Genomic DNA, 23357 nt, shown 5'->3' with positions numbered 1-23357 from the left:
GTGCCACATAGTAGTGAGCTACAGCCTTATAGTCCCTTTGGTGGCATGCATTATTCCATGCGTTCCATGTCCACGCGTGCTCTTGCCTGCGTTGTAATTGCGCCTAGGCAAGGCCAAATAAAAACGCCCCAAGCGTCTCAATAAACAAACAATAAAAATAGGACAATAAAAAATTTAAAAAAAAATGGCCAGGACTGAGTATCAGATGGGCAATGTGGCAGGCATGTCAGTGTGGCAGGATGACCAGTGTGGCATGTTTGCATCCATTTGGACTGTGACATACGAAGAAATTTAGAAACTGTTTGTGAACACTGAAAGTGGAGCAAACAGCAATGAAAAACCTAATGCTATGCAGCATGATATGTCCATTGAACCAACACACACTACGTGAGAGCCTGGAAAAGAAAAAAAAAAAAAATAAAGCACTTGGTAGCCAGAGGGTTAAAACAAAGTTTTTTTTCCCCCCCAGTCCAAGTGCAATGATATATGCCAATTAATTTGGTGAGTTATACTGCCTATAGCGATGTGCATAATCACAAAAATTGCATTTCAAACAAGCACTGTCGGTTGAGGCCCACAGAATGCTTCCATCTTTCACGAGCAGTCACGGACATTGCACAGAGGCATTAAAAAACTATAGCAGATTGGTAGCGGCAGTACTTGCTCAGGGTTCGATACAGCAGTGTCATTTTGATATAAACCTGCATCTGGCATTGAGAATAATTGAAAATTTCTTATAAGACGATTTCACTGTAGACATCTCGTCTCAATGCCCCATTTGTTTACAAATATATGCAACTTGATTGTTTGTTAATTTACATGTCCATGGATATGCTTACGCACACCATGCCAAGTGGGCATGGCCATCTTATGCCTTTCTTTTTTTTAAGCGAGGTCAACACAGTGTTCCTGTAATGTAGTGTGTACATGGACCAACGCATCAAGAGTGATAAGTGCACCACCACCACTACTTCGTGAGGCATTTGCTAGTATTTTCTCCATGAAAGTCACACTTCAAGACAAGGTCACGTTTAATCGTCGTTGAAAATAGTCAACTCAGAATCGCGGAATGTAAAATAGCGTTATGACACTTGACTTAACATCACTTCAACGAACAATACTTAGTTCAACAATTGCAACACGCCAGAACCAGTAGTAAGATAACATCTCTGTTTCACCTGCATAAGCTTTCACTAGGGTGAACACCTTCATGTGGCCTCTCGGAGTTTGTACAAATTAAGCATAACACTGCACAGCTCCCGTGCATGCACCCGTGGCAAAGCATTGCACGCGCCTGGCTTGAAGGAGAAAAAAAAGAACAAGAATAAACAAGCTGTAGCGCCAGTCCTCTCAAGCAGCACGAGGATAGACAGTACCGCGTGAAACTAAGTCTGGGCTTCTTTTGTTACGGTCTCACACAACATGAAATCTGAATTCCAGATGGCGATTCAATTCCGTACCAGAAAGTAAGCTTGAATCCCTGCGACAAGCCCAGCATGGATCGATGCTCATGAGAGGCTGCATCAGCACCAGAATTAAAATTTGCAAAGCTGTGTTCCAATACTTGCCATGAACGGCTAAATAGACAGTTAAGTGGACAGCGGCCATCCTAAGTCTCATTCCCATTCTGACAAGGCCTGCAAAAACACAGAATCATAATAAAGAATGACGTGGGGTACTTTGCTGTCCAGACAAGTTGGTAGCTGGGCAGAAATTCGACTGGAAAGCCGCCTGTGTGCAAGGAAACGTAATCATGCTTTCTTATGCGGTTAATGTGCACCACATTAAGTTTTTCATAGGTTCGCACATGCGAAGTGTTAAAATACAGCAATAACATGTGCTTTTCCTGTTTTTTTTTTTTTCTTGTTGATGCGAAGTGACACCACGTTATAGAGATGTAGCCCAGATGCATTCCAGTTACTTGGGCTGAAAGCTGCTTACTTAGCCTTCAAAGCACTACACTTTGTCTTCAACGCTAACCAAAACTAGAACACGCCTAAGGATGGTGTCCTCCTTGGGCTGCACGAATGACACTTCATCTCAGACACCAACCTCCATTGTCTACTTGGGAGATATTTGCTCAAGAAAAATCATGCAGGTTCTACGCACTGTGGGAATCGGTGTAAGCGCAGCTTTGATGAGCCAGCAAGACAAAACCACGCGTACCAATAAAAACATGCAGTGGACACTGGCGGCAAACGCATTCAGCTCAACAGCCATGGTGGACCTTGTACGGCAAAGTTTGACTGAGGAGCGATCACTTTCAATGACGCTATCACTTCGCAAGACTTCGTCTGACTCGGCACCAGACACGTTGAAGTAAAGTAGAATGTTGAAAGTACTCCTTGCATTGAGCGACTATAAGAAGCCCAGCACAGCACCAGACACGTCCTGTGCCAAGTCATGCAAAACTTCACTACACTGATTCCTGATGGCGACAGCTTCTACTCGGAGAGACAGCTCACCACCACCGTGACGACAACATGCCAAATCGCAGAAAAGTAGGCAAATGAAGCTTCGCTTTGAAACTAATGTGCCAAGTGATTTGCATGCAGGTGTCCCCTCATCCACCTTCATTTTGCAGAAGCTAGCCAAGCTAAGCCTACATAAGTATTGCTCATAATGAGGAGTGCGGCAAGTGCAAATAAATGAGCCTTTCTCTACTCACACTTTTTAGGAACATGTGCTTATATGCATCATGCATGGTAATAGAAAGCAGCTGGCACACCAACACTACTGGCTGATGTCATGATTGCGAGGGCATTCTCACTAATACAAAATTGGCAATTTTGGGTTAAATATTCGCACTGCGCGTAGCTGCGCGTGGCCTCCGAGATGGCAGCGGTATGCTGCATAGCGTAGTCTACTGCAGCCGCCACGGTGACCACAGCATTCTGGTGATGCATCAGAAGGAAATTATCCATATTTCTGCTGGACACCGTGGTCAAACTAGTACACGGCTGTGCAGTTGTAGTCTGAACTATCGCACAATGCACTGTAAGGTGTCTGAAATTTCTGTCGGCCAAATACATTAAGTCTATGGGGCCAGTGGTGGCGCCATGGAGCTGTTCCGACTAATCAAGCATGCCCGAATTATCGGTTGGCAACTGTACTGTAACCGAGTCTTCCAATAGGTTTCTCGAGCCTAGTACGAGGGGTATCAAGCTTAATACTTGGCATAAAAACTTCCTTACACTAATGAAATGTGGTGTACAATTGTGGCTTTAGTGAATGGCAACTACACTTAGTGGCCCTTACCATCCTTATCATTGTAACCTGGCCACTGTTAGATAACCGAGTGCAAGTATACCCGCACTGCACTACAGTCCAGTAGGCGTACATCTAACCCCAGCGAACCATTACCGGCATAAAAAATTGTAGTCCTTTACAACCTGAGCAGAAAGTGAACTTTAAATACAAGTTACATACACGTGCCAAGGAATAACAGCTGCTCATTTTACCACTCCAAGTACGCACACACCAATTGCTGCACTGACTTAGTAACTGCCACTGTACGCAGGGAAAAGTGTGCACGTGTTATAGCCCCGTGCAGGGCTGTAAGCAAACATGCTGTCTTTTATATACAGTCCAGGCTGCGATGCTCTTTATGCCTTGTAGACTTGTAACAACATGCTGCGTGTCTCCCTACACTGGAAAATACACCTTTCCTCAGCACCTTTGGTTGTACTGGAACTGTACCATCACTTTGCGTGAGTGTGACCCAGCGTTTAGGTGACAATTTAACATCACTTTCAACAGCAGCAGTAGAAAATTCTCACGCTTTCCTGTTCACAAAATTGCTTTCATGCAGCTTGGATCGGCCTAGATGCCTTCTTTGTTGAGTGGTGATCAGTAGAGCAAACAGAACATCACACATTCTCCTGCACATTAGTGAGTGCAGAAGACGGTCTGCATAGTGCACATCTACATTCACATATTGCCATGCTGAAAACCGCCGGTGAAATTGAGATGCGAGCAGCAGGCATTACCGATATGTTGCATGTTTCCTGCACTCAGCTTCGAACATAGTGTACACATCGCCAGCTGAAGAAATGCACAGGTGGATTCATACAGCAGCACCTTGAGACCAAAATCAACAAGCAAAGGCCACCCTCTGCTTTCGGAGGATACTACCGGCCCACACCCCATCGCAGCTTGGCGATGATGGACAGCATGACTTCGTCGGCACCACCAGCGATGGAGAGGAGCCGCGAGTCACGAAAGGCTCTAGCCATTGGCATCTCCTCGGTGTAGCCCATTCCACCCCAGTACTGCAGGCAGGTGTCGGCCACTTCACGCACCAACCGCCCGGCCTTTAGCTTCGCCATAGATGCCAGCTCCGTCACATTTTCACCAGACATCAGCAGGGCTGCACAAACATTGTTCAAGGAGGTGGTCAAGGTGATAGGAAACGTCAGTGAAGCAAAATGTGACGTGCCTAAAGTGATGCGAGGAAGTCCCCTGAGTAAAACAATCCGGTAGAACTTGTCTCACGATGGATGTCGACATGAATGCGATAAGCACTGGAGCAATGTAGCAAAACTCTGTAATGTCACTGTCCAATCAAGTCATGAAACCTGTATGCAGCTGAACTCCTCTATTGCACTTTCCTCTGCACAGGCTGCACAACCTAGCAGTACTACTGCGAAGTCCACAAGTGGCCTTCGAGACTCATGCCGTACTGGTGTGCCATTAAAAATAGATAAATTACGACCAAATTTTTTATGACAACCCATCATTTTGTAGCCAGTCTACTTCCTTCTTCAGGTAGGAGACGGCATGAGAAGCAGCAGTGCTTGCATGCATTTCATGGTCATTCACGCGCAAATGTAGCTCTGTACCATGCACACAACACTTTCAAGCTTGCTCATATACGCATGCTATGTCAGCCTCAGTCCAAAACAAATGACAACTTCCTCAAACATCAGTTACATCGGACACAAACGTGCTTTCATTACATCCAATGTTAATTGAAAGCATATACAGTAGAACTTTGCACATTTTCGAAAGAAACACATGAAAAAAAAAAGTACTAACAGGGAAAACATACGATCCGAAGTCTCTAAATATGGCAGACTGTACGGTAACTGACATCTATGTAATGCAAAATGTTGCACAAATTCTTATAGCACAAGACACCGACGCGAGCGTGCACCAAGCCCGAGCAGCCCAACATGCACATTGTCGTTTTCGCAGCATCTGCAAGCTTCCTCCATGTCTGCAAGCTTACGTTCGCACTCTCGAATTCAACGTAGGTCAGCAGCTTCTTCAGGTGGGGTACATTGGCGGGAAGTTTCGACATGCCCACTTGGTGATAATTGTTGCGGCATGAGACGTCAACACGTGCCAATCTGGTTGGGCTCAAATGACCCGAGACATGCTGTGCTGTTTTCCTATTGCGAAGCGTTTTGAGAGGGCAACAGGAAACCGAAACCAAATTGGGTTGGCAGACGCCACCAGAGCAAAATATGATGCTCACTTCATCCCGCCTGTAGCAGAGACCAGTGGTGCATTTGGGTTATTGCCTACTAGAAGCGTGCAGTACCCTCCAAACGGCACTACGCCAAACAAACTTTGAAACAGATAGCTGAAGATGCTTATCACAATAGAGCTGGCGGTGATAGCTGTGAATGCAACGTGCGAGTACTGTGGGGAAGCTGCCAAAGCGGCGCCTATACTGCCCTCGATTGAACATGCCTCAAGCCTGATCCTTTTCACATGGAAACTAGCGGCTGGAAAATGTATTATACGATTGCAGTTAGGCAATGTACTAAACACAGGTGCCAAAAGATTACGTTTTGCGGAAACATTAACCGGTAAAAAAAAAAACACAACTGTATCGAGTCAAGTTTTGTTATTTAAATTGCAAACGTTAGTGCTGGGAAACTGTACGAAACGGGATGGTATCAACGAGGTTCTCTGTATTCATTACACATCGATATCAGCTATATATATTGTACATTTATTTTGTTATATCCAGCAATTCATTATATCCATTTCCGTCATGTCGATGTTCGATTGTAGCTGGCACTTTGACAGCACCTCATACACAAAGAAATCGCACTGCAGTTTGTACATTGCTGGCAAGGGTTGCATCACTGCAAATGTCCTTCTCACTACCCGTACTGTCAGTAAAATGGACACGAATGGGCATGATGCACCAGAAACAGTTGGTAATGTGTGTTTGAAAGCCAGAAAGCTGAGGACAAAGTACTATTAGCCAATTATAGTATGATAGTCAATTTGGTGAAAGCATACCATTATATCTGTGAACTATTATCCAAAATTGTAGTCAACCAATGTAAAGAAATACTAATTACAGAACACCTGAACAAAATGGCAGCTTGGCCATAATTTTTAACAGAGCAATTCACTTTTAAACTTTTAAATCCCATAGACCTCACCTTTTATAGGATTTCAGTACTGCACAGACCAGACTCAAGCCAGGCAGTAACACCCAGCAGGGCATCACCTCTGAGCTTGTGACCTTCCCTACAAGCGTCATACTTATACATCGCACTGACAACACATGAAGACAGAGCATCATACAAAGTGCTGTCTTCATGTTCACGGTTCTTGATCTGTACAACATCTTGGCTGAACAGACGTATGGTAATCCTCCCATACTTGATTAGTAGGTTGCAGTAACAACAAATGATTGCCGCATCAGGTAAGGTGCCTTCCCTTCGCAATTTTTGTTCAGCATCTTCAAGAAGTGATATGCTTCTTGATATGCTTTCAATGATATGTATCATTAAAAGCATGTTGAAGGCCAGGCTACGATATGAAATGCTTACAGGGCGTACTCGATACAATGTTACAGTATCTACTTCCAGCCAGTTTTTGTAATGGCAGACTTTACATTGTAGACTTGCTAGTGAGACCAGCCTCCTGTGCCTTGGTCTATAATGTAAAACCACCATGTGAAAAACTTGCTACTAGACTACTGCAGTTGATTCATGATTCAAGCTTAATAAAAGACGGAAAAAAAAACACAGAAAAGAAAGACAGCACTGGCACTTGTCCTTTGTCCACATTTTTTTTTTTGCCTTTATTACGCTTCAAACACCATGACACCAGACAAAAAAAAAGCATGTGTTCTTGAAGTAGCATGAAGGTAACTGCAACATCCGCCATCTCACCCCTCTACAGCCCTCCGAAGAGGCTCTTGAAGCACACTTTACTGTAAAACCACAAACATGGAGCATGCCCATAAAAAATACATGCTCAGAGTTAGTTACAGTAGAGAATGTGACGTGATAATCCAACAGCCAAAGCGCATAGGTGTATCTCGAAACCTCATACAATCATGCCGCAACACAACCTATGCAGCTAATGGTGTCTGGTCAGAGCAGACGCTGGAAGCGTGAACCACTAGGCCTCTTTGACTTGGCAGTCCCGGACAGTTTGCAAACTGTCCACGGCTTCCTGTCTGACTAGCTCTGAAAGCAGGGTATGACACAGAGATGTGACCCAGTTGCTGGGGCTGTGTGAGATGGTTCGAGGTTTCACCCGAAAGTACTGTGACCGTTAGTCAGTCTCCTGGCTGCTGTCGTCTGCTCGTACCCAGCCCACCACTCAACGACTTCATTAGCATGTCCTACAAGGTACGGCAATCTTAGAAGCCAAATTTCCGATGCAACCACAAAGCTTGCATAGTGGAATATTGCAGCCCGAGCGCATAATGTGTGTTTGCAAAGCGCAGTTATACCACAGCATACATCGCACTCTATTTCTGCACCAGTTAGAACTACTGTAAAGTATCTTGGACAGCTTCTGAAGCTCTCCAAGAAAATGGAATGCGGGACAGCAGTGTGGAACTGTCAGGGACTGATAATCGAAGAGGCCCACTGTGTGATCAAGATTAGTGCAGAAGCTAAGACAAGATGGCTATGGTACACACCAGCTCCTCTGTATCCAAGTGACCGTAGTGCCTCAACCTCAGTCTGGAGTTCAGCCAGTCGAAACTGGATCACTTGGTTCTTGATCAAGGGCTGGCCATACACCTTTCGTTGCTGGCAGTACTCCAGCGTCTCATTTATCATGCGTTCCATGAAGGTCACACCTGCAGACGCCGCCAAGTGCACAGCTCAGTAGCACTGACAAGATGCAGAGAAGCTATATGCTCGTAATGCTAAAGCTGTGCCAACACAGAAGTGCATGCAGTAAGATTCCTGAAGTTATTTGTAAGGCACCATGAGGCGTACGAATGAATTAAGGTTTGAGACACAAGTCTCAACACAGCAACACTTGTAAAACTTGCAGTCGTTGAATATCTGTACACTCGGCCAGTCTCCTAGGCTGTCCTGTTCTCGATATTATGTGAGGAGTGCCCAATTACTGCCCTTAAGTTGCACTGGCTGCTTGGAAAAAGCCAGCCAAAGGGATTGTAAAATCGTGCAGTAAGGTTTGGGTGATTTCAAGTTGTTGGTGCCCCCCCCCCCCGAATAAAAGAAAGGGAAGCTTCAGAATTAATAGATGTAAGCTACTTAGCCCACCTAAACAGTATCAGTGACACTATGTATAAGCAAAATACTAAATCTGCCTCACAATATTTTTCTTTCTTGATAATGTGGGGCCTTTAGCCTCTGCTGAACTTGGCTCCACTATCTTTAAAGCTCCCTAATATTCTTGCATTAAAAATTGATACAAAAATCATAATTTAAAATTAGGTGCTTTGTATAAAGAACTGCCAAAATAACGTTTAAACTTTTTTTATTTCCTCTAGTGGATTGCCGGATGGAGTCTGTGGGTATGCAGGAAAGTAAGAAGTGACAGACAAGTAGTAGTATGTACCCAAGATCACCTTGTCAGATCAAGTCCGTATCCCAGTGGCTGCCGACAAGACAGGGAGCAAAGATAGTCCATGGTTTGATGGAGAATCAAACTTCAATGACATTCTTTGATCCTATTGTGATATGCAAACCAGCTTCAAGAATATTTTTTGTTTGCATGTTTGCATTGAGGTTATGCATTCTTTCTTTATTAAATAAGGAAATAGTCAAGCGTTTAATACAATATTAAACCCTAATGTTCATATTTGGCACAAGAAAGTTGGACTATTCGGACACTCCTAGTTCTACATCGCAGTCACTGCCAGATATCAATGTGCATTGATCCAAAGCAAACAATTCAAGCAGCTGCAGTGCCACCTGCGGAAGAAAGCACTTGTGCTCACTGTTGATGGCAGCCACCAGGCGCTCATCCTGGAACTGGAGCATCTGGTAGACAAAGCCCATGCCTTCCTCGCCCACAATGTTCTTGGCTGGCACCCGGACGTCCTCAAAGAATATCTGCGCCGTGTCTGAGGAGCGGTGGCCGAGCTTCTTGATGCTGCGTGCTACCGTCACACCTGCAACAAGGTTAAACAGGTCACTTAGAGGAACAAGCTGGCGTTTCATTTTTCTTTTTGAACTATTGGTGTGCGAATATTCGAAAGTTTGAATATTCGATTCGAATATATTAGTATTAGATTCGGTTTCAAAGACGCATTTAATTTTCGAAATATTTGAACACCCAAAAATTGCTGTTGTCAGTTCTTTAGAACAGCTTCGCCGCAGTACAGTTGTGTTATGCGGCGAAGCATACAGATTGTACTGCGGTGAAGCATATATGCCTTGCACTGAAGCATATCAAAAGTAAGAAGGGGCACTGTCATGGGGCCCCTGCTGGAGCTTATGGCTACCAACCGCTATCAGCTCAAATACCCACAATGTGCTACCTCTTTACCAGTCTGGACAAACCCAGCCGCCAGGTGGAAACCTCTGTCTGCTACTAATCTGGCCAAGTGCCAAAAGCATGGTTTCCAAACTACAAATTTGACCAAGTTGTGAGCTTGGCAATGTTTTAGAGTGCAGCTCTTCGGTGCCCATTCCCGAGGAAAGCGGCGGCGTTCCTCGTAACAGAGCGAACGAGTACAGCGAAGGATGAAAGAGTGAACACGGAGCACAGCGCGGGATGAAAGACGGCGATAGCGAAGAGAGCACAAGGAGGAAATCGAAGGAGAATGCAGTGGAACCATGAGGCAGAAAGCAGAGGAGGAGGGTGTGGCCAAAGCGTGAGAAGGAAAGGACAGTGCCATGCAAGATGGGCTCTGTGGCGACAACCACTATGGGATGGCGCCAGAGCAGCATGCCGTCATCTGTTCACCAATGGCATGCAGCGAGCGTCACCACCGATACCATATATGGAAACAAAGCGCCGTATGAACAGAGGTCTGTCTGCGGTGGCTGCTGTGAATTGCACGTGCGCATCACTCATGCCACACTTCGCTCTGTTCACAAAGTGCCACACTATACAGATTGTCTGCACCAACCACTATATCGTGAAATGAAAACACGCATAAAGCTGCACTCAAATTTCACATTAGGGAGTATCGTAATCGTCAAGGAATTTTTTAGGCCCTCGTTATAAAGTAGTTGAGTGCCACCAGGATGCTTCGATGGCAAAATGGTTTAAAAGCCTGGCTTTAGAAGAAGCAAAAAAAACCTAAACACCAAGGAACCCAGATATGTCCTCAACAACAAAAGCTGCTGAAGAGGCTCCTTCCATATAAGCACTGTGGAAAGGCTTTGATAAGCTCATCAAACAGCAGCAATTTTCACTGCTACAAGCACAGGTTAAAAGACTGCTTTTATTAAAAATAAATATGTGCATGATGAAATTTCGGGCCAAAAAGAAGATCCATGTGAGTGGCGGTGAAGAGATACCTGTTGATACCAGACACTAGTGTGTCTGGTTGGCAGCTCTTTTCAGTGTTTGAAGGAATAGTGACATGCAGGAAAGAGAGAGAGAAGACATTTGTTAAAACAAAGGAAAACCACAGAATCCTTCGATGGTCTCTGGGCGAGTGCAGGAAGTTGTTGCCGCTCCCCAAACCTGTCGAGCAGCTTTTTCATCATGACAATATTAAATAACTGCAGGTATGACACTTTCAAGCAAAAGTGTTCTACTAGAGAATTTTGTTGACCAGAAAGCATAATTTTCTTGTGTTATTTGCTGCGCAATAAACGTGCCTTTTTTTCCCCCGTACCTCTGGTTGGCGAAAAAAATTGCATTTTTGCAAAACGATGGTACATATTCGAAAAAATTCGATTCACACTTGGTTTTCGTTAATCTAGATTGATTAAAAATTGAAAATTTGATATTTGCACACTCCTATTTTTAAACCTTTGGGTGCCGAATGTTTTTGCCTGCTGCGTACTGGAGGTCTTTGTTCAAGTGAAACAAAAGCAGGCGTTAAATTTACATGCTTTTTTGTTGGCACTGAACATTTTACATTTTCTTAACTTGAAAATCCAAACAAGAATTATGGCTTAGGCTAATTAATGATTTTAATTAATTTGTGTTTCACAGGCAACCTGGCCTCACTGTTGCTACCATCGTTGCTGCCATTCATCATTGCCACCCAGACGAGTATCCTCAAGCATGGCACTGGAAAGGTTAACTGCTCTCCACCCCCACACATGTGGTCTGTTCTGATGACTAATTGCCTGACTGGCAGATTGCTGCTGTTTTTGCTAGCCACCAGGAATATTTGTTCTAGCACAACATAGGCACACACCTAGTGTCATAGTAGCAGGAGCAACAGCAAGGCTCACTTCTCCCTCTCCTGGTAATTCCCACGCTCTCGCTGGGCTCCATTCTGATTCGATATGCCTTAACATTGTTCTTCCTCTTGATTCTAGTTCCCTTAAACACTTGAGCAGTGAGTGCCACACTCCATTAGTTCAATTTGAGCCTCCAGGAAGAGACTTATGCTAAATATCTTTAAACAGCAAAGCCGTAACTTTTCTACTTCAGCATTTCCAGACCTTTGTGGGGTACGTTACTGACCAGAAAACAGCCTGCTTGGCTACAATCTCAAATCACATTTACTGATCAGCATTACTTGACACAGGCACCCCTCATTTCTAATTTGCCTATTCCTGACAGCGACCTCATCACAAACAAGTGCGTTGATTGGAGCATTAAGTTCTTTCATATGTACGGCACTGGCTCCCTTTTTCAGCACAGCATGTGTCGAGCGTTTCCAATGCAGCGAACAAGTATAACAGAGCCTCAATAACATGCACCAAACTGAGAAATTACCAGATCAGCACTTGCAGTGATTACTCCCAAATAAAGTGTATTTACCACAGCTTCTCATTACCTTGTGAAGTAGGGCCCAATGGAAATGGAAGAGTGTCAATCTTTAACACACTGTTGAGCTGCAGAACTTGTAAACAGCTCACCAGGTGTCTTCAGGGGCAGGCAGATGAGCGACTTCGTCTTGTGCGGCGGCCCCTCGGTGCGCGTGTTGACGAGCACGGCCATCCAGTCTGCCTGGCAGCCATTCGTGATCCACATCTTGCCCCCATTGATCACCAGGTCATCTCCCTGTCGAACAGCTGTTGTCTTGATGCCTGCGTAACAGCACGTGGGCAGGGAAAAAAGGAACAGCAAGAATCCCATCACACACACACAACTCTCTGTTGCAAGTGCTTCGTGCATTGCCATGCAAGGTGTACTTCATTCAGCCAACTCCCTTTGAGTATTGTTTAAGCGCATGTAGAATTAAGGTGACCGAAGTGCTCTACCTGCTAGCTACAAGTCACTGCCACTGTATGCTTGCCTGCCCCAAATTTCATTCGTATATGCACTTTTAGCACTCAAGTGTAAAATAACTCGAGACAAATTCAACATTATTAAGGCAAAGCACTTAAAAAGCCAGGAACGCAAAACATGGTCACTACAGACAAAGCTAGTAAAAACAGTTGGACCAAATGAGAAGCTATAGGCCCGAGTGCCCAAGCTGCACTGAACAAATGCAACCAAAGAATGCCCCCTTTTTTTCCCACTGGACAACATGCACTCAAGACGTGTTGAAGAATCCAGCCAGATCAAGTACTCACTGGCCACGTCTGAGCCACAGTCTGGTTCACTGACGCCGACGCATCCCACAATGTCGCCAGCGATCGACGGGGCCAGGAACTGCACCTTCAGCTCATCACTGCCAAAACTAACACACCACGGAACAACACTGCAATGACTTTCACTTGTGCAAAGAGGAGCGCAGAACTACACTAGGCACTGCAGAATGCCACTTTATTTCCCGCACAATCTGCTCGAGGCAAAATGCTGCATGCAATGCTCTCCAAACTTGTCGGCCCCCTAGCTGCCACAGAATGCTACGAGGCAACCAATTCAGATGTCCTGAAAAAATAAAAGTTTGTAGCAGACATTTCTTTATCTTCTCTTTTCCAAGGAAAGATGGCAATTATTTCTTTGTTCCGTCTTGTAGATTTCTGCAGAAGCTATTTGAATAATGCACTCCACGCTTGTTTCCTTTTGTGTCAGGAGTAAACACTACACATCTTGGCAACACAGGGTAAAACCAAGAAGCAGCACAAAGAAAACTGCATTCTTGTGAGACATGGCCACGTAGTTATTTCAGCTGTTACACAGACACAAAAAAAGGAAAAAAAAAGAAGAAAAAAACTCAAAGTACACTTAAGCTTCGCCTTTAAGAGTGGAATGCGATAGCCTGATGGGGCCCCGTTGATGCTGACACCAGATATTCGGCAACATGGGGCCCGATAGAAAACAATGGTGGGCTGATTCTGGTGGCAGCGCAGGGCAGAGCAATGGCTCGTACAGCAGAGGCTCGTACGGCAATGGCTCGTACGGCAGAGGCTCCAAGCAGTGACTCATCAATAGTTCATAACCCCGTAAGCAAGGGAAAAGGGGTTTGTGTTCGAGTTTCTGCGTAACAGAATTATGTTTTCTCGTATATTCAAATTATTTTCTAGTATATTAAAATTACAATCCAATGCTATCATGTCTGTAGGTTGTGTGTAAGTCAGATTTTACGAATTTCCTGAAATCATTTTACTTTGAGAAATTCCGTTAGTTCAGTAATGCCTATGCGCCACGCGAAAAACCTGCGTGGTTGTGGTTCGAGATAATTTTTTCCGACAGACTATGCTGCCGCCACCGGATTTTCTGTGACGCGGGGCTCCTAATGCTATTGCGCTAAGCAGTTTAGCTAGGCCAGAGGGCACTACGAAATGCTAGTTCAAGCTGTCTCTGTGCGTGGTGCATTACCCCATGTGCCATTACTTTGCCTACTCTGCAGGCTAGCCTTTCACAACAATTTTGATGCTTCAATTTACCCAAGCTTGTCATACAACCAGTGCATAAAAGCAAGCACTTCTATTCAAATTTTTCACAGGGATTGTATTTTGTAGAAGTACATTTCATCCCTCCCCTTTTTTCTGTTTTTCATACATCGTACTAAGTGCCTGATTCTGGACAATAATGGCATACAACAGCATGTACGAACTAGTAATAAAACTTGGGAAAGAACGAACCAGCAAAACACCTGTCACATAATCTGGTTCAGGCCTCTCCTGTTGGCATCTTTAAAAGTATATGTACACTTGCAAAGCAATGCAAGCAGAGACTCCCTCACATTGTGCTTCAAACTCTGTTAGTGACTACCTGAGCGCTTCATTTCCTTTAGTACCACAGGGTATTTATTTTTATCTTCCTCACACGTATACTCATTGCGCTGCACATGGTTCCTGCGGGTGTCTGACATTTCAAGTAACATTTTTAAACAAATGCTAAAGATTAGATTGAAACAGAGAACCAACAAAATTGTAGCAAATTACGTACTTGGAAAGGGCAGGGGTACACATGTCCGTGTGGACCAGGATCCCCGAGACAATGCCACCACAGTTGATGGCAGACAGCTCCTCCGCAAAGGCTACCGTAAAGCTGTAGTCCAGACCAAGACCTCCGTACTCTGAAAAACAATGAGATTCGTTAGCATATCCATTCACACCCAAGTTTACCGATTTGCCAGTAAGTTGTTGAAAATAATTCTTCTACTGGACAGCTGCAAACAAGCCTCTTGCAAGAAGTGCAAAAAGATCCATTCTGTCAACCGTGTGTAAACAAGTCGGCCACTTCTTCCACTTCGGTAAAGGGGGAAGCAATGAGTACCTATACCTGTGACTGCAGCAGCCTTTCTCTCTACTTCGCTCACAGGGTAGAATATACATGCGCACCATGACAAGCTCAAAGGCTGAACAGACAACTCTTTTATAAATAGCAAAGTACCTTTACCAAGGTCACTCAGTGTCAAAAGCAAACAGCTTGACCATTTCTTGAGTGGTGATTATTTGAGCAGAAAGTGTGTTCTCCACCGCACAGTGTAGTTCTGTGTAGTACTCAAAATTACCAGGCTTGCAGTAGCCAGTCTGTACTGAACAGCGACCTCCTGTTTTAATGATGACCACAACTGCTACTTTTGACGGTCTGGCCACGTCGAAAAAGCAGTTTATTGCACAGCAGATTTCATTGCCCTGCAAATGAAGTATGAGCAAATCTATAATCTGCGGTCTATGTGCAACACTAATGAGCACAATCCAGCCTGTTCTCCTATAACACACAGATACATGTGCCGTGCAAACGATCTGTGGAATGTTTCAAGCGTTATCAGAACTTTTATGGAGATCAAAGCCTACCAGATGTGAGAAAGCGCTTGTCACAGCTGGACTGAAATGACTAACACAGTGTAACCAGCATAAAGCACCCAACCAAAATCATTCAATAAGCACAGCAGGGGCCACATTCCTCATTGGTCACCTTCCAACACACTTGCGTGATGAGACACTAAATGCAACACTTCGTTGGATAGATGGCCACCAATCAGCATTCACTGCAAGTGACATCACCGAAACTTATCTCGAATACATCCCCCGATTTGCATCAAGCCCACAATAAAACTGCCTGAGACCAGTTCAGGCCAATAAAGAGACTGCGCATTAGGGCATAGACAAATTTGACTGAGCATGCTTTTCTGACCAGGCAGGAAAAGAAATTGTGTGCATGGATCCAACCTCAAACTGCAGTGGCCTCATAATTGCATCAATGGTAAAACATAGCGTGCATAAAAGAACTGCTGCAATAAGTGACCAGCTACCCCAGTTTCCATGCAAAAGATATGCAAATAGAGGATTCCCTTCGCTCCTTCAAACAAGGATTGAAGATGAAACAACTGCACTAGCTCAAAGGTATTCTGTTTCCTGTGATAAGGATGAACGTGGTAGCAGCAGCACCAAAGATAGGTCTGTCTGAACAAAACGTGAGCCTACAGCTGCTCCCCAAATCTCAGCAGTAAAAAAATATCTAAGACTACGGTTCTTATTGTGAATATAAAGCTTCAGAACAGCATCAGAATGCTTTCTCTGAATTGAATGCAATGTTAATGCTTGCGGGATTCTCGCCCATGCTTTTGGGACAAAGGAATGACAACACAGTAGTGCAAACAATCACAAGGGCACTTCTTGCACCTTTCATAGCCCAATGCCTGCTAGCCGAGTTGCTATCCACAAAACATGCCGATGGACGCGCGACAAATTGAGGAAGTCCGACTCACCGCCACCGCATAGCGAGCAAATATGTTCGCCCCATGCTGGACACCAACGCCTGGTCGTTCACGTGCATGGTCACGCGAACGGTGGTGCGTTCGGACCATCATATTTGTCCAATCCAGTATAGACCTCGCGAGACGGTCTCGCAGAAGCATGGATCGGCGCACATGCGGATCGTTTGCGCTGCTTGCCGATCCGGCAACAAAGAGGAAGAGCCTTCTCCATTTGCGCCCAAATAACCATGCCGTTAGGTGGCGTTAGCAGAGCAACACTTGCGCCATCTCTCGTACTACCCTGCAAGCATAGTGACCGCCGCCATGAAGCCACGCGGTGAAGCCGGATTACAGGAGAAGGGAGCTGTTCGGGAAAATAACATATCAGGGTGTGAGAGTTGCGCATTCCCACATGCTACATGCTCTAGAGAAAAACTAACAACTTCAAGACTAGCGGAACTCCAGTACAAGCACATGTAATTACAGTGTCATTTTTTGGATGTGAAAACATGACATGCATACAGCCAAATGCAGCATCTTCCATTGAGTTTATACTACCAAGTGTAGAGAGTGCGCCTTGATAACAACCCCAAGCGGCCGATTATGCTTTGTTGATTAGCCGGAATGATATAAACCTAAAGAAGTTATGCACACCAATTTGAAACGCAGATGAACAATGAAAGAATGACGATTCAATTGATTTCAACAGTGTCGCCTTCTATGCAAGGCTCATGCCAAGTTTGTCAGCATTGAACATTTAAAAACCATGCGTCAGCGAACGCATGCAAAAGCTGCAGCGCAGCACGCGTACAATGCATGCGCAGTGTATAGCATGCGTTGCTAATGCTAGTGCAAAGTCCTTGCACATGCCGCTGTACACTACGTAAAATCTCTCCAGTACAAAGATGGGTGACAGCTGTAGGCAGCAAGGTGAAATTACAGAAATATCCCGTTTCATGCAGCCAATGGTAGCAAACATGCTGGCAACATTACCAGCAATGAAAGTGATTAAATAATTTTAAAGTATTGAATGAGGCCAGGCATTTGAAGTCCTCGCAAGCCTTGACAATTTTTTGCTGATCTGGTAACATTCAGCTCAAATTTGTGCAAAAGCCTTTGATCAATTGTGCTGCATATAATTTAGGTCAAGCAAATACAATAAACCAAGGCAGTACCACGAGCAAGTGCTCTTGCCAAGAAATTGTGCCGCTGCTAAAGGGGCATCTCGCCTCAACATTACCAGGCAGTGCATGCACAGAAAAACACAGCCCAAAGCCAGGGAGCACTGCAGCCTGCGATCTCACCCACTGGGCGCGTGATCCCCAGCACTCCCACCTCGGCCAACTTCTTGAACACCTTGTGAGCATCGTACATGCCCTCTGCCTCCCACTGGTCCACGTATGGGTTGATGTCCTTGTCAATGACCTGCATTGAGAGCATGGATGTCACAAGGTTGTGTGGGAACATTGTTCTCTACACATTAATGACAATGAGCTACAGATGTTAAGTGCAAGAAGCAGCACAATGCTCTAATGCATAAGAACTACATAGTACATATGCAGGCAAGTCGATATTTGAAAAGACTACTACTTTTTTAGTTAAGCAACTTGTTTAATTAATCCAAAAGCTGTGTGGCCTATATGAATTAGATATGTATACTTGTGAACTGTTATAATTTCCTTGCCGCTTTTCACTGCTGCATGCTATGCATGGGAAAATGAAGCTTAGACAGGTGTCACAAAGTCACCTTTAACTTCAAGAATAGCCCTGAATGTGATGATCATAACCTGTGTAACCTATAGCTTAAAATAAATTAGTAATATTAGTTATTAATCTTGAACTAACGAAAGCAGCACCAAGAAATTATACAAGAAATAGAGCATGTAAGTATGAACAAGATGTGTGACATTTCGCCACTGCAGATACCATAAATGCTGGTTATTCTACAAGTTGCACTACGCTTGAATTTAGAGTCAAAGATGATGAAACGTGCTGGCGTATGCCCTGTCAGTAAGCATGCTCGAGTAGGTAGCTGAACATACTCTGAAGGTGCGCCCATATAGAATGACAGTTTCTCTTTGTGGTGGTTACCAGTGGGCTGCTTCAAGTGGCATGCCATTTTCATGATAGTTTCCCTCTTTTAAGCTACAGAAAAGACAGCATGCCCTGCGCACTCTTTCAATACTGGCCCCAGTTTACAACAGGAATGGCTTTGCCATAAGGCCACCTGCTTACACTTCACTGCTTACAAAGGTTAATTTGAGAACTGTATGTAGAAATTAAAGAAGAGTGAGAGTTGACCTTTTGATTCGTCATGTTGGCTGATGCAAAGCACAGGTGGTGGACATGTGATGCATCAGCAATGGCTTCCCTGGTGTTTACAGCACCTGTCGGCACATTGGTGTACAAAAGCCACTGAGTGCTTTTCTGGGTTTGCTCAGCCCCTGCCACAACCATGACGCTGAGAATTTTATGTAGCAGAACCAATGGTACCTCTTCCAAGAATTTCAGCTGGTGAACAAGATGGTCCCCTTATCTGATTGCAAGCAATGATGTTGGTAGCACAGAGAAACCATGGTCTCCAAGATCATGCAACATAAGACTGACAGCAGTGCATTGCTATCATGTAGGCCATGCAATACCATTGCACTTTCATGACTTCAGTAAAATGTAACAAAGTCAAAGTCTCCGGTAAAAGTGAAACATCCGTGCATCACTTTCACACATGTTGTACAACCATGATCTCACTGAGTCACAACTCTTAGCCAATCCTAAAGTTGTCCTGCATTGTTTTCCTACTACCTGCTGTCGGTTCACACGGCATGAAGGAGCCAGAAATCTATCAGTGCAGTACGCATGCCACCTATTCGTGGCAAGTATGAGAATGAACGATTATCCATGCCCAATACAAATGCCCCTCTGCCCTTTCCTTATTTCAGTGGAGACTTTCCACAAGGCATGATGTTTGGTATCTGTTATGTGTGCACTGTAGACATTGTGTTCACAGCTAGATGTGGCAATGTAACGGATGCAGGCTTGCCGAAGGAGGGGTGACGATTCTGCTTGTAAGGATGGATAAGACCTTATTAAGTGGCAAGGATCTGTTTCTGTCCCTGGTAAGGAAGTCTGAGTATGCTGCATACTGTGGAAACTGCAGCCAGTTTCATATAGGTGACAGCTGGTGTAAGGGCCACCCCAGTCAGCAGATACTCTCGGCATCATGTACAGTGGCAACAATGCTATGATTCAGTTTTAGAAATAATAGATCAAAGAGGCTTTGAAGAGAGCTCACAGGCTTCTTTATCAATGGTAAACTCAAAGCAGTTCACAAAGCTCAGTGTGCGCCTCAACAGAATTCAGCTGCCATCATTTTTTGAGAAGTGGGCAGAAACGACTTTCCATCAAAAAATTCACCAAGGGTAATAATAATAATCCCTAATGCGAAATTTGAGCACAGCTCTACACATGTTTTCATTTTGCGTGTCAATATTTTCCATTATGAGTATGTAGGTACAAGGTTTATATTAGGAAGAGAATGCTGCGAGTAGCGCAGCTGGCGCGGACAATCTGTATCGTGCGGCACATTGCAAACACAGTGAAGTGTGGCATGACTGCCTCACTAACCAGGGGATCGTGAGGCCATATGTGAGTGACACAAGGGTATGATTCCCAGCAGCCGTCGTTTCCATAGAGACGATGCACGCTACTTTAGCGTCATATCGCAGCCATTGCCGCTACACATCCCATCTTGCACGGCACTACGTTTTTCTTCTCACGCTTAACGAGAGTGGCCCTTGGTCACGGGCCAATCAAGCCACCAGCGTCAGTAGCAACCCCACCCAAGGGAGCACCACATCGAGCCTTACTCATAGCTGCCCTCATCACCCTTGCAAGGAGCAGTGATTCCTGTCACACATACTGGTACTGTGGACTGATCTCAGCAGCTGACGCCGCGGACGAGCATAGCCCCTCCCCGACCTCATGACCCCCCCCCCCCTAATCGGAAGCACAGATGAGATCACCCATACGGCTGCGAATGCCGTGGCTGCCGGCAACTTGGTGCACATGCAGGCCATTTCCCCTTCGCTGCTCCTCCATATTCCGCCTCATACTCTCACTGTACCCTCCTCCTCCACTTTTCTCCTCCTGCTCTCTTCTTTCATCTCCCGCTGCATTCCATGTTTGCTTTTGTCTCTCACTGTGCTTGTTCACTTGATTACGAGATACGATGCCGAGGCACGTCAACGCTAAAGATGGGAACAGCCGCATAAGAGCTGCGCTCTAAAAGGCAAAAATCTGGAGGCTTTCAGAAATGCTCCACAGATCTTCACACAGTCTGCCAATATAAAAAGAATGCAGGATTTACTTTTAAAGTACCATTGTAGTGCATACAAACAGGGACGCAAGAAAGCACATGAAAGACACAGACGGTATTATGTGCCTTCTTGCATCCTCGGCTGTATTTGCTACAATAGTGCATCAAGCTGCCATACAAACAAGCCTGCACTGCAACACTAGTTGACTTCGTTTACATTTAGGGTTATTAATTTTTCCTAAATAAGGAAAATATTTTATCAGCAGGATTCCTCTATATGAGAACTATTATAGCAAATAAGCCCGTACAATAAAGCTAAGAAGGTTTGCACAACTACTGCATGGCAGAATTACATAAAACTTATCTTAAAATATATTGCTCTGCTTTAGGTGAGGCTAAGGACAAATATTTTTCTAATGATCTTCCTGAACTGCATCAAAACAATCGAGCTAGTTTTGGAAAGTAATAAGACCTAGTACTGAATCTAACCACATCTCTTCACGAAACAGCAGCAATGTACTTCTTTCCTTTAGCGAGTGTCCAATGGCTTTTAATTCATTTGTCAGTCCTGTATTGACACAAAAGGGCAATTCAAGCATACTTGGTATTCCCGAACTTCACTATCAGTACATGGAACCTACTGCAATCACATTAGGAGGCATTGTTTCTCTTATAAACAACGTTAAACAGTCTTCATATGCCGTAGATGGTATAAATTCAAAGGTTTTAAGAAATACTGTGACGTCCGAGGATGCGAGACTCTCACGCGTCCCCTGATAAGTTGTTTTCTCCGCATGTCTTGTGTCGCCTGTAATCCGGCTTTTCTGCGTAGCTTAGTGCAGGCGGCGGTCGGTTGGGTTGCAGAACATTATGAGAGATGGCACGAGTGTGGCGCTGCTAGCGCCACCTAATGGCGGGGTTGGTCGGGCGTGACAGGAAGTAGGCTCTTACTCGACAGGGAGTAGGCTCCGGATCGGCATGCAGGGCGGACATTCCGCGCGTGAGCCGATCCATGCTTCTGTGAGACCGTCTCGTGAGGTCTACACCGGAATGGACGAACACGGTCGTTCGAACGTGACACCGTTCGCTTGACTGTATGCACGAACGACCATTGGTGTCCAGTATGGGCGAACATATTCGCTCACTATCCGGTCGTGGTGAGTCGGACTTCCGCGATTTGTCGCGCGCCTATCAGCACGTCTTGTGGATAGCAACTCGGCTAGCAGGCATTAGTCTATGAAAGGTGCAATAAATGCCCTTGTGATTGTTTTCCCTACTTTGTTGTCATTCCTTTGTCCCAAGAGCACGGGTGAGAATCCCACAAGCAGTATCAAGCAAAATGCTGCTTCACATATTCAGGCAGACACTGGTGACTGCTCTTCTTCCCATAGACAGGAAGACGGAAAAAGTTATGCCAATATTTAAAAATAGCAACAAGAACTCATGTGAAAATTACCATCCCATCTCTTTGACGTGCATTTGCTGCAAGATGCCGAAGCATGTCATCGTTTCTCAGATTTGCGGACACTGCAAGACAAACTATTTTTTCATAATCAGCCTGGTTTTAGGAAAGGTGTTTTGTTAAAGGTGGTTTGTTTTGTTAAACATAAGACAGACTTGCACACTAACACGAACAATAATCTACAAACTGACTGCTTTTTCCCTGACTTTTCCAAGACGTTGTATACTGTCACCCAATATCAAAGCTCTTGGCTTGTAAATTGGGCAGTCTTACTGTGTCATGGCACAGTGACTTTCTTTCCAATCCTCAGCAGTTTGTAAATAACTTCTCTTACTGTTTAACTCACACATGTTCTAGCATGCCACAGGGTAGCATCCTTGGCCCCTTACACTTTTTCGAGTCTTTATTAACGACCTGCCACACAATGTATCTTCCAGTACAATAACTTTTTCCTACAAGTGCATAGTATATAGCTCAATTATAAGCACAGATGACCATCTGGCACTTCAAAGACACCTCGTGCATGTAAATAGTTGGTCCAGTAAATCACTAATGGCATTAAATATTTCTAAATGTAATGTCAGTTACCTGAAAACCTACCATTTCTCAGAATCCTTATAGCATTAGTAATTACATTGTATCAGCGGCCACACAATATAAGTACTCAGGCATTTTCTTCACATCAAATCTTTTTTGATCCACTCACCTTATGTCCATTTCAAACCAATGCTCCTCAATCACTAGGATACTTGTCATGCAACTTAAAAAATGCCCATTCCAATGCTCGCAAGCTGGCTTAAGAAACTCTTGTTTGTCCTCAGCTTGAGTTGGTCCCTTCACCAAAAATACTTCCCTAATATGCTAGAACGAACTTGAAATAGGGCTAGCCGCTTAACTTCAAACAATTGCAGCTATCAGCCCAGCATAAAACACAAACTTTCATTGCCATCTTTAAACACTTGCTGTGACACTGCTCTGTTATCACTGTTTCACAAATTTATTCACTTCACTGGAACGACACTATCATACCTGAAATGATTCTGCTCCACATCACACAGGCTTCCCAATCATCTCAGCTACACCCACATTTATGGATCAACACATTCATTCGATTTTTCTGCACTTCCACAAGCTGTCCGGTTGTGGAATTCTCTCCCGGACAGTAT

At 44.6% G+C, this 23357-nt stretch overlaps 1 protein-coding gene across 2 annotated transcripts in view; it reads right to left on the bottom strand.

Annotated features, from left to right (window-relative positions):
• Positions 1-1013: 1013 nt before the first annotated feature.
• The window catches only part of LOC142576229 (putative acyl-CoA dehydrogenase 6), a 34237-nt gene continuing 11893 nt past the window's right edge, over positions 1014-23357 (bottom strand). The window contains exons 2-8 of one of the 2 annotated variants that reach the window (XM_075686258.1): positions 17719-17839; positions 14659-14788; positions 12894-13000; positions 12234-12404; positions 9179-9352; positions 7904-8065; positions 1014-4369 (exon numbers count right to left, since the gene is read on the bottom strand). In XM_075686258.1, coding sequence (XP_075542373.1) covers positions 4131-4369; positions 7904-8065; positions 9179-9352; positions 12234-12404; positions 12894-13000; positions 14659-14788; positions 17719-17839 — 1104 coding nt within the window. In that variant the 3' untranslated portion in view covers positions 1014-4130. The remainder of the gene's footprint in view (positions 4370-7903; positions 8066-9178; positions 9353-12233; positions 12405-12893; positions 13001-14658; positions 14789-17718; positions 17840-23357) is intronic. The other variant, XM_075686259.1, reaches the window with a different exon arrangement.

Source organism: Dermacentor variabilis, chromosome 3 (assembly GCF_050947875.1).
Source record: "Dermacentor variabilis isolate Ectoservices chromosome 3, ASM5094787v1, whole genome shotgun sequence".
In the NCBI taxonomy this organism is placed as follows: Eukaryota; Metazoa; Arthropoda; class Arachnida; order Ixodida; family Ixodidae; genus Dermacentor; species Dermacentor variabilis.
This window is presented reverse-complemented; position numbering and strand designations above follow the sequence as displayed.